At 36.4% G+C, this 15,300-nt stretch overlaps 1 protein-coding gene across 3 annotated transcripts in view; it reads right to left on the minus strand.

Annotated features, from left to right (window-relative positions):
• Positions 1 to 15,079, minus strand: part of PEX5L (peroxisomal biogenesis factor 5 like) — a 350,959-nt gene extending 335,880 nt beyond the window's left edge. For 2 of the 3 annotated variants that reach the window (XM_089675556.1, XM_089675555.1), the window contains exon 1: positions 14,532 to 15,078. In XM_089675556.1, coding sequence (XP_089531682.1) covers positions 14,532 to 14,552 — 21 coding nt within the window. In that variant the 5' untranslated portion in view covers positions 14,553 to 15,078. Of the gene's footprint in view, positions 1 to 14,531 lie in introns of all 3 variants that reach the window. The other variant, XM_089675554.1, reaches the window with a different exon arrangement.
• Positions 15,080 to 15,300: the final 221 nt, after the last annotated feature.

Consider the following 15,300-nt stretch of genomic DNA (forward strand, 5'->3'; position numbering starts at 1 on the left):
GAGGGCAAAGAATGGAAATTCAAAGAAGGCAAAGCATAGAACAAAATTAAAAGAGGGCAAAGAATGGAAATTCTAAGAGGGTAAAGCATAGAACAAAATTAAAAGAGGGCAAAGAATGGTAAAGCATAGAACAAAATTAAAAGAGGGCAAAGAATGGTAATTCAAAGAGGGCAAAACACAGAACAAAATTAAAAGAGGGCAAAGAATGGAAATTCAAAGAGGGTAAAGCATAGAACAAAATTAAAAGAGGGCAAAGAATGGTAATTCAAAGAGGGAAAAACATAGAACAAAATTAAAAGAGGGCAAAAAATGGGAATTCAAAAAGGGGAGTGAATGGAACAATAAAAACCCCAGCTTTGATTTTTTTTTGGAAAGAGTGGGAAAAGGTTAGAACCGTTATTAGGTTTTTTATCTGCCTGTGCCCTTATTGGAGAGATTTCGACCTACTTTAAGTCAGGACGGGAAAAGCTCTCCAACAGAGAAACAGACAAAAATGATTGTGGCTGATTTACTAAAGGAAAATAGCATGTTAACTCTGAAAAGTAAATATTAATTTTGCTTAGCGAATAAGGTGAAGCTTAGTTCACTTCAAGCATCCAATCATGTGCTAGCAAAAAATGTTTTTTTTTCTTTTTTTTTTTTAACTTTCCCTGCCACCTTTGGTTATTCAAAGTGAACACATCTTTACCTCATTTACTAAGCTATGTGAACATACACTTTGAAAGTGAATATTCACTTTGTTAAGTGAACAGCCTCAACTGCTTTAGAAAATAAACTTCATTTTTAGTAGTGTAAGGAGAGTTTGAAGTTTCTGTTTTTATTGCTGTCTGTGTCTTCTTGTACCTGAAACAACCACTCCACCTATTTCTTATCCTTTTGTCACAGGGACAGAAAGTGAGATGAAATCTCCACAACTGTGTTACTGACAGTAATAAAAGCCTGCCCTAAATGAAACTTTTACATATTGCAGGACACGCACGATGAGCCTCAACATCCCTCAAAGTACAGAGAATAAAGAACCAGAAAACACAGAACTTTTGAGGTGCCCTCATATGTATGACAGAAATGGTAATACCTGACAGCAGGACAGTAAATGCCTAACAGAATTGGTAATGCATCCTAAACAAAAACAGAAACGAGTGGAGTTAAAGTGTTACTTAACTCAGGACCCTGCATTCATTATATCTGGTCTCCCACAGTACACAGAACATGGAAATGCAATTATTGTAGTAAATATAAACTGATAAATACATTTTCCCATCAGCAGTTAGAGCAGTCTTGTGACTTTTATCAGTGTTCAGCAGAGCACTGGTTAAAGCTTGTAGGAGGAGTTTTCTTTCTGCTCTAGGAGGATGCAAAACCCCTGACTTCTGCCTGGACAGTGATGATTGGCCCTGTGCTGATCACATGCCCTCTTCCAAGAAAAAAGAAAACCCTCTCTAGCATTACACACCAAACTGAGCATGTGCGGAGTAACTCCACTAAATATGTCTTATCAGGAGATAAGGGGGGAAACTGGAAGAAGGGGAGGATCAGAGAAGACAGGATTAAAGAGCCTTTTTACACAATGCAGAGGATTAAACCCTTAGGTTCCACAGTGAGTATAACAAGCATACTTCACTGCATATAAAGACTGATTTTACTGCTGTGGGTTTAGTAATAATTTAAAATTTAAAATAATGCTGAGGCTTTATTTGTGTTGTTATTAAGACAAGCAAGGGTTTCCCACATGTGTAGTCCCAGAGGAATGCATTTATGTCCTTGGGCTGTGTGATGGACATCACCAGTTTGTATTCTGCCCTGTGGTTATGCTACAAATCACAAAGTATATACTTTAAGCTTCTCCCAAGAAGCACAGTTCAATGTGGAAAATATACTAACCCATAGCAATTAGTCACAGTTCTTTTACGGATCTGATTTCAATAAAGTTAAATCTAATTCTAAATCTGCTCCTTGAACTTCATGATTGCACTGCTGCAGTGAATAATCCAGTCTGTATACACTGGACACAGGACAGAACTTTTTCCAGATATGATCACCCTTTGTAAATTCAATGGATTCCTATACATTACTTTCAATAAAGATCATTGTTGATCACATTTCAGATTTTAATGTTTACCTAACTGATTTTACATGTGCTACACATTTTTGATCAATATACCCGCTTGAACACCAAGCCTTTTTTGACACATTTTCATTATATGTAAAAATCAATAGCTTTTGCTAGAAAATATATATATTTTAAAGCAGAAGGTCTAGATAGTAAAGTGGTGGGTGTTGCAATGTTTTGTCACATGATATTTGCACAACAGTTTTTCAAATGCAATTATTTGGGAAACTTTTTTTTTTCATTTTTAATACATAAAAACATAATATAATACCCAATTGTTTGGTAAAATTTAAAAGATGATGTTATGCTGAGTAAATAGATACCAAACTTGTCATGCTTTGAAATTGTGCAAGCCCATGCATCGGCGACAAAGTAAATCTTTTAAATCCACAGGCGATGCTTTAAAAAAAGTTACCACTTTAGGTTCACACAGGAGGTCTAGTGCTAGAATTAGTGCCCTCGATCTGACATACGTTCACCTTTCTGTGCGAACACGGGGGGATGGGGTGAGTTAAAAGAAAATATATATTTTTTAATTTTATTAAATTTATTTTTACACTGTCAATTTACATTTTTTAAATCACTTTTATTGTTATCACAGGGCATATAAAGCATCTGACCACACTAAGATCGCTGTCGTTAGATACTTTCCCTATTTTAAAAATGGAGCTGTTTTCATCAGAGCTGTTCTTGTCTCTGATTGCCTCTATGGTCAGCCGGTGGAGTCTGAGAGAGCCGCAGAAGGCATCAGGAGGGGAGTATCGTCCCTCCCGCTGCTTGTAAAAGCAATCCAGTGGCTGATTAGCTGCTTGGATTGCTTTTATATGAAAGCTGACCATCGGCTTTAAAAATCGGTACTGGGAAAATGCCTGCAGCTGAGGCTATTATCCCGGTATAACTACTTGAAGTCCAGTGATGTACTGATACATTAAATGCAATCAGTGAGCACTTCAGATAATAGCAGCTGTAGCACGTAAGGCAACCAAAACATAAACCTCATAAATATAGGTATATATAAAAAGTGCAGCGCTAAAAGGTATATATTCCAGTGAAAGTACTACAATAAGATATTCCAATAAAATCCAATAAAGTACTCTAATAAAATGTGTTATAATCAATGTATATTCCAGTCCGGATAAAAGTAATATAAGTAAAATTGATGCATGAATAAAATGGTGACAATTCGTGACAAGTGATTCAATACAGGAGTTGTTTGTGACATTTTATTAGAGTACGTTATTGGATTTTATTGGAATATCTTATTGTAGTACTTTCATTGGAATATATACCTTTTAGCGCTGCACTTTTTATATATATCGATACGGTGCTGGTCATCAAGGGGTTAAGATGTATAATAGTGAGAGCAACAACAGAAAAATTACATTATTATAATTAAAAGCAATGTAGTCAACACCATCATCAACACCATCATCATTATTCATATACAGATGTTTCCTAATAATTTCATAAAGATAGCTGTAAGACAGTACAGTAAAATTAAAAAACAGAGTGGGGTCCTTCCTTTACAGCTGATAAAAGGAAAGTAAAGACTCTGAGGTTGATCTACTAAAGAATTTGATGTATTTTTTAATGTTTACGCAATAAATCTTTTGAATATTTACTGCCATTATCCAATCATTTGAAAGAATTCCCATATTACTTAATACATTTGCAAATGATTGGATAACTGAAGTAAATATCCACAGAATGTATTGTGTGCATATTGTCAAATCCTTTAGTAAATGAGTCTTTCCTTCTTTTAGCACATTTTGCTTAAGACCAAATCTATCTATCTATCTATCTATCTATATATCTATCTATATATATATATATATATATATATATATATATACATACAGTATATACATATATGTGTGTGTGTTTTCTTTTATGATGGAGTCTTCAAATCATGTACAAACACGTTTTATCCGGCATCTATCTTTTGTCACTGCTGATGTAAGTATTCCAGTGGGATTTACTAAAGCTGGTGCACTCAGAACCCGGTGCAGCTGTGCATAGTAACCAATCAGCTTCTAACTTCAGCTTGTTCAATTAAGCTTCGACAATAAAACCTGGAAGCTGATTGGTTTCTATGCAGAGCTGCACCTGATTTTGCACTCTCAAGCTTCAGTAAATAACACCCACAGTGAGTAAAAGTTCAATGTGTCAGCTAAAGACATTTAAAGATTGTGACCTGCTTGACTCTGCTTGTTCGCTGAATGTTCAAAACACATTTATAAAGGCCAGTATGTATTGTACAAAGCTGACAACAGAAAGGTACAATTTGGTGCCTATAACCTGAGGTATAAAAATGTATTACATGCATTTCACAAATATACTTACATTTAGCCTTAATGCACCAGTTGGACAATTTTAATTAGCCACCTTTAAACTGAATAAAATCAATCACATTTCAGAGCAAAAGCAACTGAAATTAAACCTTTTTTTTCATTGTATAATACTGCCAGTTTAACAGTTCATCAGGTGGATAAATGAGAGCTTCTCTTGTAGGAACAGAGTAAATCTATGCAAACCCATAGCCATAGAGTGATCTTACTAGGCAAAGAGAGGCAGTACAGCCCCCTGACATCACCAAAGGGCCACACATTATATTCTGTGTGCTACAAAAAAACTATCATAAGAGGGTATACTGTAGGAAATAGAGACAGTGAATATGATATAGGAGCAATTAGAGACTGAGGACATGTTGCACAAGGTGATAAGAGGCTGTAGATACTACACAAGAGATTACTATCCATCATTACCTTTACAACCCTTTTACAAAGTAGTGCTCCTCCATTTGTGCTTCCTACATCCCCCTTAAAAATTACCATCAACATATTGGATATACCCTACAACAAGATCGATTATAAAATATTAAAGCGGAGCTCCAGCCAAAAGGGGAAGTTCTGCTTTAAAGACTGGTCTCTCGCTCCCCATTAAGGATTGGCACCTTTGGGGGGCAGGGGGGGAGCGGGTACCCGAATTTGACAGGTACCCGCTCCCACTTCCACTTTGATCGCCTAGGCGATCAGAAGTGGAAGGTGTCCTCCCTCCCTGTAGTCTTTTGGGACACGTGACAGGTCCCAGAAGACTACAGGACCATTCAGGAAGCGCAGCGCTACTCGCGCATGCACAGTGAGTACCCGGCTGTGAAGCTGCAAGCTGACACAGCCGGATGCCCACACTGAAGATGCTGGTGCTCAGGGAGAGAAGATGGCTGGTAAAACGGGTTGCAGGGGACACACTGCGGGACTGAGGGACAGGTGAGTGTGTGTTTTTGTAGCTGTTGACTTTTATTTTTTGACAGCATGAGTGGAACTCCGCTTTAAATTAAAAAATGCATATAATGGGTAAAGGGAAAGGAAAACAAACAATAAGTAATCCAGTGTAAGCAATAAACTAAACCATTTAAAGTATAACTAAAGGCAAAACTTTTTTTTAGTTTTGTATAGAGTGTAGTGGGATTAGAACCCCTGTCCATTTTAATTGCTGTCTGTCTCCCCTTTAAGGAGATTCACCCTCGTTCTTTGTCCTTTTTTTTACCATTATCTTTGAAAATGAAAGTAAAAGGGGGGCTGTCCCCAGAAAAATCATAGGAGGAAAATCTTCCAATGGGGCACTAGTTCTGGCGGCCTGAGGGTCCACAAAGAAATCCCTTAATTTGGAGGGATTTTCTCCAACTTCCTGTTTGGCTATGGGACAAGAAGTGAAGGGAAATCTCCACAATGGGACACAGATGGCAAAATAGAATATGCCAGGGGTAATAACCCTCCCTTGTTCTATCCAAAATGAAAAAAAAAAGTTTTGCCTATAGTTCTACTTTAAGTAGAAGAAGCCAATCCAATAAAATCTTCCTTTTACTGGCCTGAGCATGGATTTTGCAGTACCTAGTATCTTTTTAGTGCATGTATGTTAGTAAGGGCAGTCATTTCTACAGTAGAGTGTGGCAGTTCTCTTAGTGCACATACTGTATGGTGGCGCAGAGAGCACAGATGTTACATCATTAGCACAGGACCCAGAGCAGAGTTATGGGAAACATGCCTGATGTCATGGGTCAGATAATGCAGAGCTACAGGGAAAGTCCAAAAGAACTGTTTGAGGTCACAAAATAATCAGGTCTGATTAAGCATCTAGGGAGGGAAAACCCTGATGACTGGATGGTGTACCAAAAGGTAATTTATGGTCCTTGTTTACAAAGTGGACATCAGGGTCAAGGAACAATAGGACATATAGTAATTGTTCTAAAAGTACAGCAGTTTTTTGCACACTCACATATTCTACATGTTTAGTATGTGCATGGAAACCATGTGTAAGTCAATTTAAAAGTCAACATTAGTATTATTATCTACTCTGAATTCTGCCTTTATAATTATTGCAGGAGAAATGTGTGTCATTAAATGTTGAATTTTTTCCTGTTACTACTACTCACCTTGGATTTTCATAATGGTCCCTACATAAAGCAGAGATGCCCATAAAGACAATTTATCAATTTGTGAACTGCATTATGAGCACCCATCAACAGCTAGGAGGACCATCTAAATAAACTCTATATCCTAAGGCTTTAATGGAATGTTTATTGCACTGTTTGGTACTGGCATTTAATTTTAGTAAAAAGGATACAGTCTTTTGTATTTATTGGAGAGAAACAAAATTCAAGCCACTGGTGTCAGCAAATATCTGCTTCGTACTTTTAACATATATCCGATATCATTATTACTTGGATTTCTCCAAGATGGAAATCTCATTTATAGATATGTTGACTCTGTAATATTCCTCAGCTGCCTATTTTAGGCACATCAAAAAGTAAGACAGTTTATTCCCATTCAGCACCGAAACCTCTTAAAGATGGCCAAATAGGCTATTATAAATGTATTTTCTTTCATCTAGCAAGCTGGTCCAGTCTTCTATGATAAATGCAAAGAGGTGACTTTGCTTTTAGTATGGTCATGACTGCATGCTTCATAGTCCTGACTGCAAGCTGTAGCTTCATTGTGGTTAAAACCAGGGTGGATTCTATGTTTTTCAATGACCTTAAGTTCCAAATGGATTAGCCCTACCTAACCATTTTTAGTATTTGTATTTTATATGAAAGATAGAAACACGGAAGAGTGATGGCAGAAAAATGATCAAGTAGTCCATCAAGTCTGCCCAATCTTTTAAAATGTATTTTAACTTTATAGTCTGAGTATAGATTTGTTTGTCCCAATAATTTTTCAACCCAATTACAATTGACTGACTCACTACCTCTGCTGGAAGTCTATTTCAAGCATCAACTACTCTTTTCATAAAATATTATTTTCTATATAGGGGAATCTGGACCTACTTCCTCCTGCTAATGATCCCTCCAGTAACACACCCTAGAATTCTTTTCACTTTTCCCTCTGCCTAGCCACACTGGGGTTGATTTACTAAAACTGGAGAGTGTAAAATCTGGTGCAGCTCTGTATAGAAGCCAATTAGCTTCTAACTTCAGCTTGTTCAATTACGCTTTGACAAAAAAAAAACTGGAAGCTAATTGTTTTCTATACAAAGCTGCATCAGATTTTGCACTCTCCGGTTTAATAAATAAACCCTACTGTTTGCTCATTTTGCAATCCTCTGGAAAAAGTAACCCAAATCTTTGCCGCTGAAGTTCTGGCTAACACTGTACTCCCAGTATTATACTCTATCAGGGGATTACATTTCCATAGGTGCATTATTTTCCTTTTTTAAAAAAAGCACTACTGTTTCCACTGCTTTGACCCATCGTCCATGTGCTAAATAATTTTGTCATGCTTTAAATTCTCAGCATAGTTTCTCCCCACAATATTCATTATAGAACCCAGCTGCCTGTGTTCAAAATGTTCACATAACAGCAAGAAACTGTTACATGAGGTATAGCTTGTAGCTTTATTTGAATTGAAAGCCTATCAATTTAGGAAGATAATGGCAACAACCCTATTCACATTTCAATCTACTTCTTTAACTTAGTACCTTCAGGCTCATAGCTCTATGTGGTAACCTCTGGGCTTTTGGGGTATCTGTCATTCCTAAGCCTTACCATACTACTCCATTTCTCACCTTATGCTCATGACATGTTTCTCATCCACAAAGAATTACATGTTGGGGCACATATTGAGTCCATGCGACACATCTTAATTCATAGGAAATATATAAGATTATCCTAGAGTTTAAAAAAGTAATTTGAGATCACCTTTTAGGATAACCACCTCTCTAACAATTTAACAAAGAAATGGGGGATGACAAGAGTAAAGTTTGCAAAGAAGATTCCACAGTCTAATAAAGACTAATATTAGTATATGATCAGTGATTTCAATTTCATATCCACTGAACTCATGCCTGGAAATGCTTTAGAGCATATCAGCCATCTGGGCACACGTGTTCTTTGTTGTTAGCTAACTGACAATTTTTTACTTTGCTCCTGAAAAAAAGCTTATATACCAATGTTCTTTCCACTCTCACACATAGATTAAAGGTATTTTTGGAAGCTCCTTAGCCTACAAATATATTTTAATATGTATAAAGAACCTGGATTTCCTGGAGAAAACCTATGCCAACAAGGAGAAAGCACACAAACACCATACAAGGGGGAATCACACCTTGCATGTCAGAGCTACCAGCAAAAGTGCCAATCACAGCCACCATGCTAGTAATATCACAAAACACATGTACTGTAAGCCTGAATTGATAACTTCCTTATAAAGAGGGAAAACATATTTTCAAGGATATGCTAATTAGAAAGGATATATAGTCTATGGAGCAATTTCTCTGTGATAAATAAACAATTCACTTGGTAGGAAATATACAACCACAAAAAGTCCAAAATATTAATTATCAAGCAAACCAAAGCACTATCTGTTACTGCCATGCCTCTATATTTGATCAGGCTCTAGTCTAGCACCAAATCATATCTAGATTGACTAGCTAAATATGCATCCAAAGTTGCAGGTTACTTTATTGTTCTTTGGTTGGTTAGGATAGAAACAATTCTGCATGTCAAATTTGGAGTGGATTTACTAAAACTGGAGAGTGCAAAATCTGGTGCAGCTGTGCATAGAAACCAATCAGCGTCCAGATTTTATTGTCAAATCTTAATTGAACAAGCTGAAGTTAGAAGCTGTTTGGCTACCATGAACACCATATTCTGTGTGCTCCAGTTTTAGTAAATTCCCCCCTTTATGTCCCGTATGGAAATTTTTTCCATCTATTAACTAAAGCAACATATTTGGAGGCAATGTGTATACTTTAGTGAATACATTAATGAATGAATTAATTAGTGAAATAACTAATCATTTAATAAGATTCAGCAAATGTGGAAAGTGTTTGCTAATGAGTACTATTCTCCTCCAAGTGCCAAATTACATTATTGTAATTGAGGAAATATGAAACTATGCCGTATGCCTTTATTTTTGATACAATTAATCACCAGCCTATGCAGGGGGTTTTAAACAACACTACAATTCTAATTAGAGGATGTATAGGTTACTGGATTGTGGAGTGATTGTTATAAATCACAACCTGCCTCAAATTCACTTATACTAAACAATTATACATGATTTAAAGGGCTCACATGGTAACTGCCCTGAACCAAACCGAGAGGAGCCACAGATTGTACACAAAGGGTTAATATGAAGTAGCATCATTGTAATATTTCAATGATAGATTCATTCATGCAAGCACATTAAGAAAATGCACACACTCTCAAAATGATGTTTGTGAAAAATAGCTAGCTATTAGATTACTTCATATGAAAATATTACAAAATAATATTTATCAACATAGGTAGCTCTCTCTCTCTATATATAGTTATATAGCTATATATAGTTACATATTCTATCTATCTATCCATCCATCCATCCATCCATCTATCTATCTATCTATCTATCTATCTATCTATCCATCTATCCATTTATTCACCTTTCCAAACATACATCAAAAGGACAGGATGCATTTTTATGCAGTGCAGTGTGTTGTGACACACTAACACACTACACCATACCACAATGCACTGTGGTTGAATGAAATGTAATTTCTATCAATTTAAATTTTAACATAAAAGGTAAACAGTGTGAAGCATTGTAAGAACAAATTTATCTTCCCCTTCACATTGCGCACCAGTGGGTATGTGTTATACAGAGTATAACGCTTGCCCGCTAATGTGATTGGGTCCTATGTCTCACAGTCTTAACAATGCTGTTTGTATATTGTTGGAAGTACAAGACTTTTTTTTTCTTGAGCTTGTCATTTGCGGAGTTTGTGTTACAGGGATGACTCATTAGATTAGGTTTTATTGATTACAAAATGAACCACTGCTCTTCCCAGAAATCAGAGACATAGACAGCTGAAACTGTATCCTTGCAGAGCACATGGTAACTGACTAGATCACATGGGGTCATGATAGTAAGCACAAATGGAAGAAAAATAGTCCCAGGCATGTCTGTATGGAAAGCTGAAATAGTACCTCCTTACTGGCCTAGAGTAAAAGTAGTCTGCTCATGGTGTGAATTCATTATACAAACTGTGAATAGATCTACAGTCTACTTTCTTAACTCACTGTGCAAGAGTACCTTTTTTTTTCCACCTGTATCTCATCCCCCACAGTTCTCCATTAGCTCACCCCCCACAATTATTACCTTTTGTATCTCTTGACCCTCCTTCCTAGATTGTAAGCTCTAATGAGCTGGGTCCCCTGATTTCTTCTGTATTGAATTGTATTGTAACTGTACCGTGCAAACTGTTGGTGCTATATAGATTCTGTATTATAATAATAATAGTAATAATAATAATAATGATACCACTTACAGTGATGTTTGCTATAGAGCCACAGTTTGACTCATGAATTCCCTATAAAAATAATGACAAAGTGTGACAACCTATAGCAACTAATGAGAAATACGCTTTCACTAATATACCTGTAATCAGATCTGATTTTATTGCTGCCAGTTACTACACATTGCACATGTTCCTTTGTACTGGATTTATGTTAAAGCATTAATATGGAATTGAATATATGTGTTTAGTCAATTTGTTAGATATTTTTTAAAATCATACTTAAATAATTAAATCTATAACTGCGTTTTAGTGCTTGCATACATACAGTACACGTACATCTACCTTTTACCAGTTTGTAAGCTCTTGCAAGCAGGACCCCCCCCAACCCTTGTACTATATTGTATTGTAACTGTACTATCTCCCTTTATAATGCAAACTGTTGGTGCCACATACTGTAAATCCTGTATAATAATAATAATTAATACATTTTCTGGGTAGCCAAGTACAACAGTGTTCATATTCTGTGCTAGAACTGTACTGTGACTGTGCATCACAGAAGATGAAAAGCGAGATAAATAAAAAATGTAAATTAATGCAAAGTGCGTGAAAAGACTACACATGCTTACTTTTTCTTAGTTTTCTTAGTAGTATTGAGGCTGGATAGACAGCATGGTGGCCTAATGATTATCACTCTTGCCTGTAGCACCGCGCTCCCGGTTTAATTTCTGTGAAGGCACACTTTCTCTATTGAGTTTTTGTATTCTCCATGTGTTTGTACAGTTTTCCCTCTATAATTCAAAACATACTAAAAGTTTTCACAAAAAACTGACCTTAGTCCATATGTCTTGAAGACGGCAGTTGGGGTTTGTATTATAACTTACTAAAGGAATAGGGACGGCTATACATTGTATATATACTGTGTAAAGTGCACTGTAATGTGCCAGTGGTATGAACATAATACTTTAGAAAGAAATATAGTTTGTGCTGAAGTAGCAATTACTTTAAAAGCTAATTTAATGGAATTGTAATTATAGTAGCACTGTTCCTAAATATAATAATTTGCTTTGCAATAAAAAAATTATTTACTGTAACTTTGTGTGCATAGGCTGACTACAGAATAAACTTTGGAGATTCTTGGTTTAGATAGCTATAACCAATATGAATCTAGCTTCCTCTAAACTTTACAGAAACACTTTATGTGCTTTAATGATTCATTCATGTAATATTATTAATATTATAATTATTATAATTATATGAGGTTAATTGAATATGCCTGGAACCATTAGAATGGACCACAAGATCATTTTTATATATTTTTTCATATGTTGTAAACAGGCTTACTTAAACATGTACAACGATTGGATAATGTGAAAAAAAAGCAGTGCCCCATGGCAACCAATTAGTTTTTAGTTTACAAAGTCAGATCAGTGAGAGATAAACCAGAGTGCTAGGAACCAATGAATATTTGTTGCCGCCATCAATTGTTTACATACACATGTTGGTGTTCAAGAACATATCACATAATGTAGATTATATAACTATATAATGGCTTTTTAGGCCTTGTATGTGTTTTATTAGAGAAAATAATCAGACATCAGGACTTTTTTTATTGTTTCCCTAACATACATTAGGCCCATATCTAATATTTAACAGCTATTTAAAAATTTAAAAATGTTATAATGGGATAAGCAACACTTTAAAGAGAACCTTTTAGGATATAACTGTGGGATCTGTCAATATCTGACTTGTTTTGTAAAGGTGCTGAAGTGTTATGCTTTTCCTGGCTTTATTACCCAGTGAACCATTGATCTGGAACTAGCATGTCATTATTGGAGTCTAAAACGTCTAGGCTTTGTCTTTCTTGTTTGTTCCAGGTCTGTGACTTACTTAGTAGTAAAGATGACAACCCTGGAGCCTGCCCCTTTAAAACCAAGTCAGCAATGGCAGCTCACAAATTTCTATACTCTTAAATTCACTTTAACATGGAAAGAAGCAGATTTATGCCATATTATCACAGACAAAAAAAAAGTGGGGGTAAATGAATTGATAGGCCACAACTTTTGATACGCATAGTTTGAAAATATGTATTACTATAGATTTAAAGGACAAAATGTGCCTATAAGCTTCAGAAATATATTTCAATATATATTTATTGAACACATCCTATACAACAAACTTAGGAGATAAAGTTACATAGTGTGTAAAGGGGAAGTCCAAAGTTGGGAGAACTATTGAATCACATGGAAATTGTTCAAAGAGAAGGTGCATATTAGAAGAAAACAATATCACCAGAGACAAATATAATAATCTCAACCCAGAAGGAGGGGGTAGGGAAAGGGGGAGGGGGGCCTTCTGAAATATATGTAATATATGAACACATCTATGTAGACAAATTAAGTATAAAAAATACATTATACAAATCATAGAGCAGATGAAATATACTATAATTCCTATAACTACCGTCTCTCCAAAATTCAGAATTAACCACATCACAGTAAAAAGAACATATTAAGCAGATAATGCTCCTAAAAAGCCCCTATGACCTAGAGAACGCTGGGATGTAACACGTGCACAGGAGTTTATAGCAGCCTGCTCTACGCTTTATGCTTGATAAATGCTGTTTCTATTTTAAACTGTAAGAGACAAATGAATGGCTTTTGCACTGTGCCTTTCTGATGTTATAATCCTTACAAACTCCTGAAATATTACAAGATCACCTCATATGTTTTCAACAACGGAATTGCTTTCCATCCTATGGGGCTCAGAATCCTAGGCAGTAAAGAGGCAGGCAAGTCAAGGTTATAAGGACTGTCGATGCATCAGACGTTAACACCTTAATAAAACAACTCTTATTTCTAAAAGGGAAAAAGATCAATACCGAACTAAAATGGTTCAGTGGATTTTAACCTCTTTTAAATAATGCATAGGAGAGAACAAAATATACATGAGTGCTAGGATCAGGAAGGTTTCAGCAAATGTCACACAGACCATTAATACACATTTTCTAGTCCCATATAAAAACTATTAGCAAACCTTTCTCTTCATGGCCCTTGCTCTGTGAGTACATGTTTACTAACCCACCATCGGGGCAGTAGACAGTCCTAGATGCTGTCTCACCTTTCACCATAGGACCATCTCCCTATTCCTTCCTTACTGAAGAAGGCCTCTGTTTGCCAGGCTCAGCTGCTACTAAAGCTATGCATTTATGTTCCAATAAAACTTGCACAAGTGAATTATATAGACTATAAGGCAATGCATGGCTTTATGTCTTCATTTTCTGGTGATATACCTTTCAATTTAATTTGACCACCATAAATCCTTGCCCTGCTGTAATATAAAACTTCAATAAAAAATATATAGAAACAAAAAAACTTCAACTGCAAAGTTGAACTTATTAGCAAAAAAACCCCAAACCAAACAAAAAAAAAAACACAATTTGATAATGACTTCTATCCAGTAGCATGGTATACCTCCAGCATGTTATGGATCATGTACAGGCCCAGTTTAGCCCACTCTTTTATTTTATTCTGATAAAGTTAATTTTTCAATGAAGCACTAATTAGAAGATGTTCTTTATACCTGTTGAATGATTCTAAGCACATTTGTGCAGTTTATTCTAAGACAGAAAAGGGAAGCCCCATCTTACCTGTATATGTCCTTGGTACATTGTGCTTGAAGGATCCCCGGAGAAGGATCACTATTGGACTTTACTAATACAAGCGGATGGTGTCGGGCGGACTGGACGCCGGAGCTGTCCTTGCAGAGTGGTGCTGGGAGCTGTCCGTCCCCGGCTGGTGCTGAAACCGGCGACACCTCGCAGGACAGAGGCAGATACAGCACGGATGACTGATGCCTGCAACTCTGAAGGTCTGCAAAGAAACTCTCCTTTTCTATGTAACTCTTTCTCGTTTTCTGCTTGCCTCGTTCATTTCTTTCAGCAGCATGGACCCTCCCCTGAGATCACAGCAGCACCTCCTCTTTATCTTACTCTGTGCTTAATGCAAGACTCCTGACAGCTGGCAGCATGACATAGAAATACTACACAGGACTCAGTGAAAGGATCACTGTGCTATTCTCTCCATAGATTCCCCCCTCCTCTTCATGACATCAGCAGAACCTCCCCTCAGCTATCCCTCCCTCTGGCTCAGTCGGTCAAGGTTCTGCTAAAATAAAAACTCCCTTGTCACCTTCTTAAAGTGCAGTCACCTGCATGGTGCACAGAATGCTTTTCAGGGTGTGCTGATCCTGACAACTGCTGCAGGAATGAACGATGAGAAAGATAAGACTGGAATAAAGGCAGCCTGTGTGCTCAGTACCTGATTCTGACATCAGCTTGCCTTTCTTTCTTTCTTTCTTTCTTTCTTTCTTTCTTTCTTTCTTTCTTTCTTTCTTTCTTTCTTTCTTTCTTTCTTTCT

This window comes from Staurois parvus, unplaced genomic scaffold, assembly GCF_062004578.1.
Source record: "Staurois parvus isolate SC_StPar_1 unplaced genomic scaffold, SC_StPar_1.0 ptg000155l, whole genome shotgun sequence".
Classification (NCBI taxonomy): domain Eukaryota; kingdom Metazoa; phylum Chordata; class Amphibia; order Anura; family Ranidae; genus Staurois; species Staurois parvus.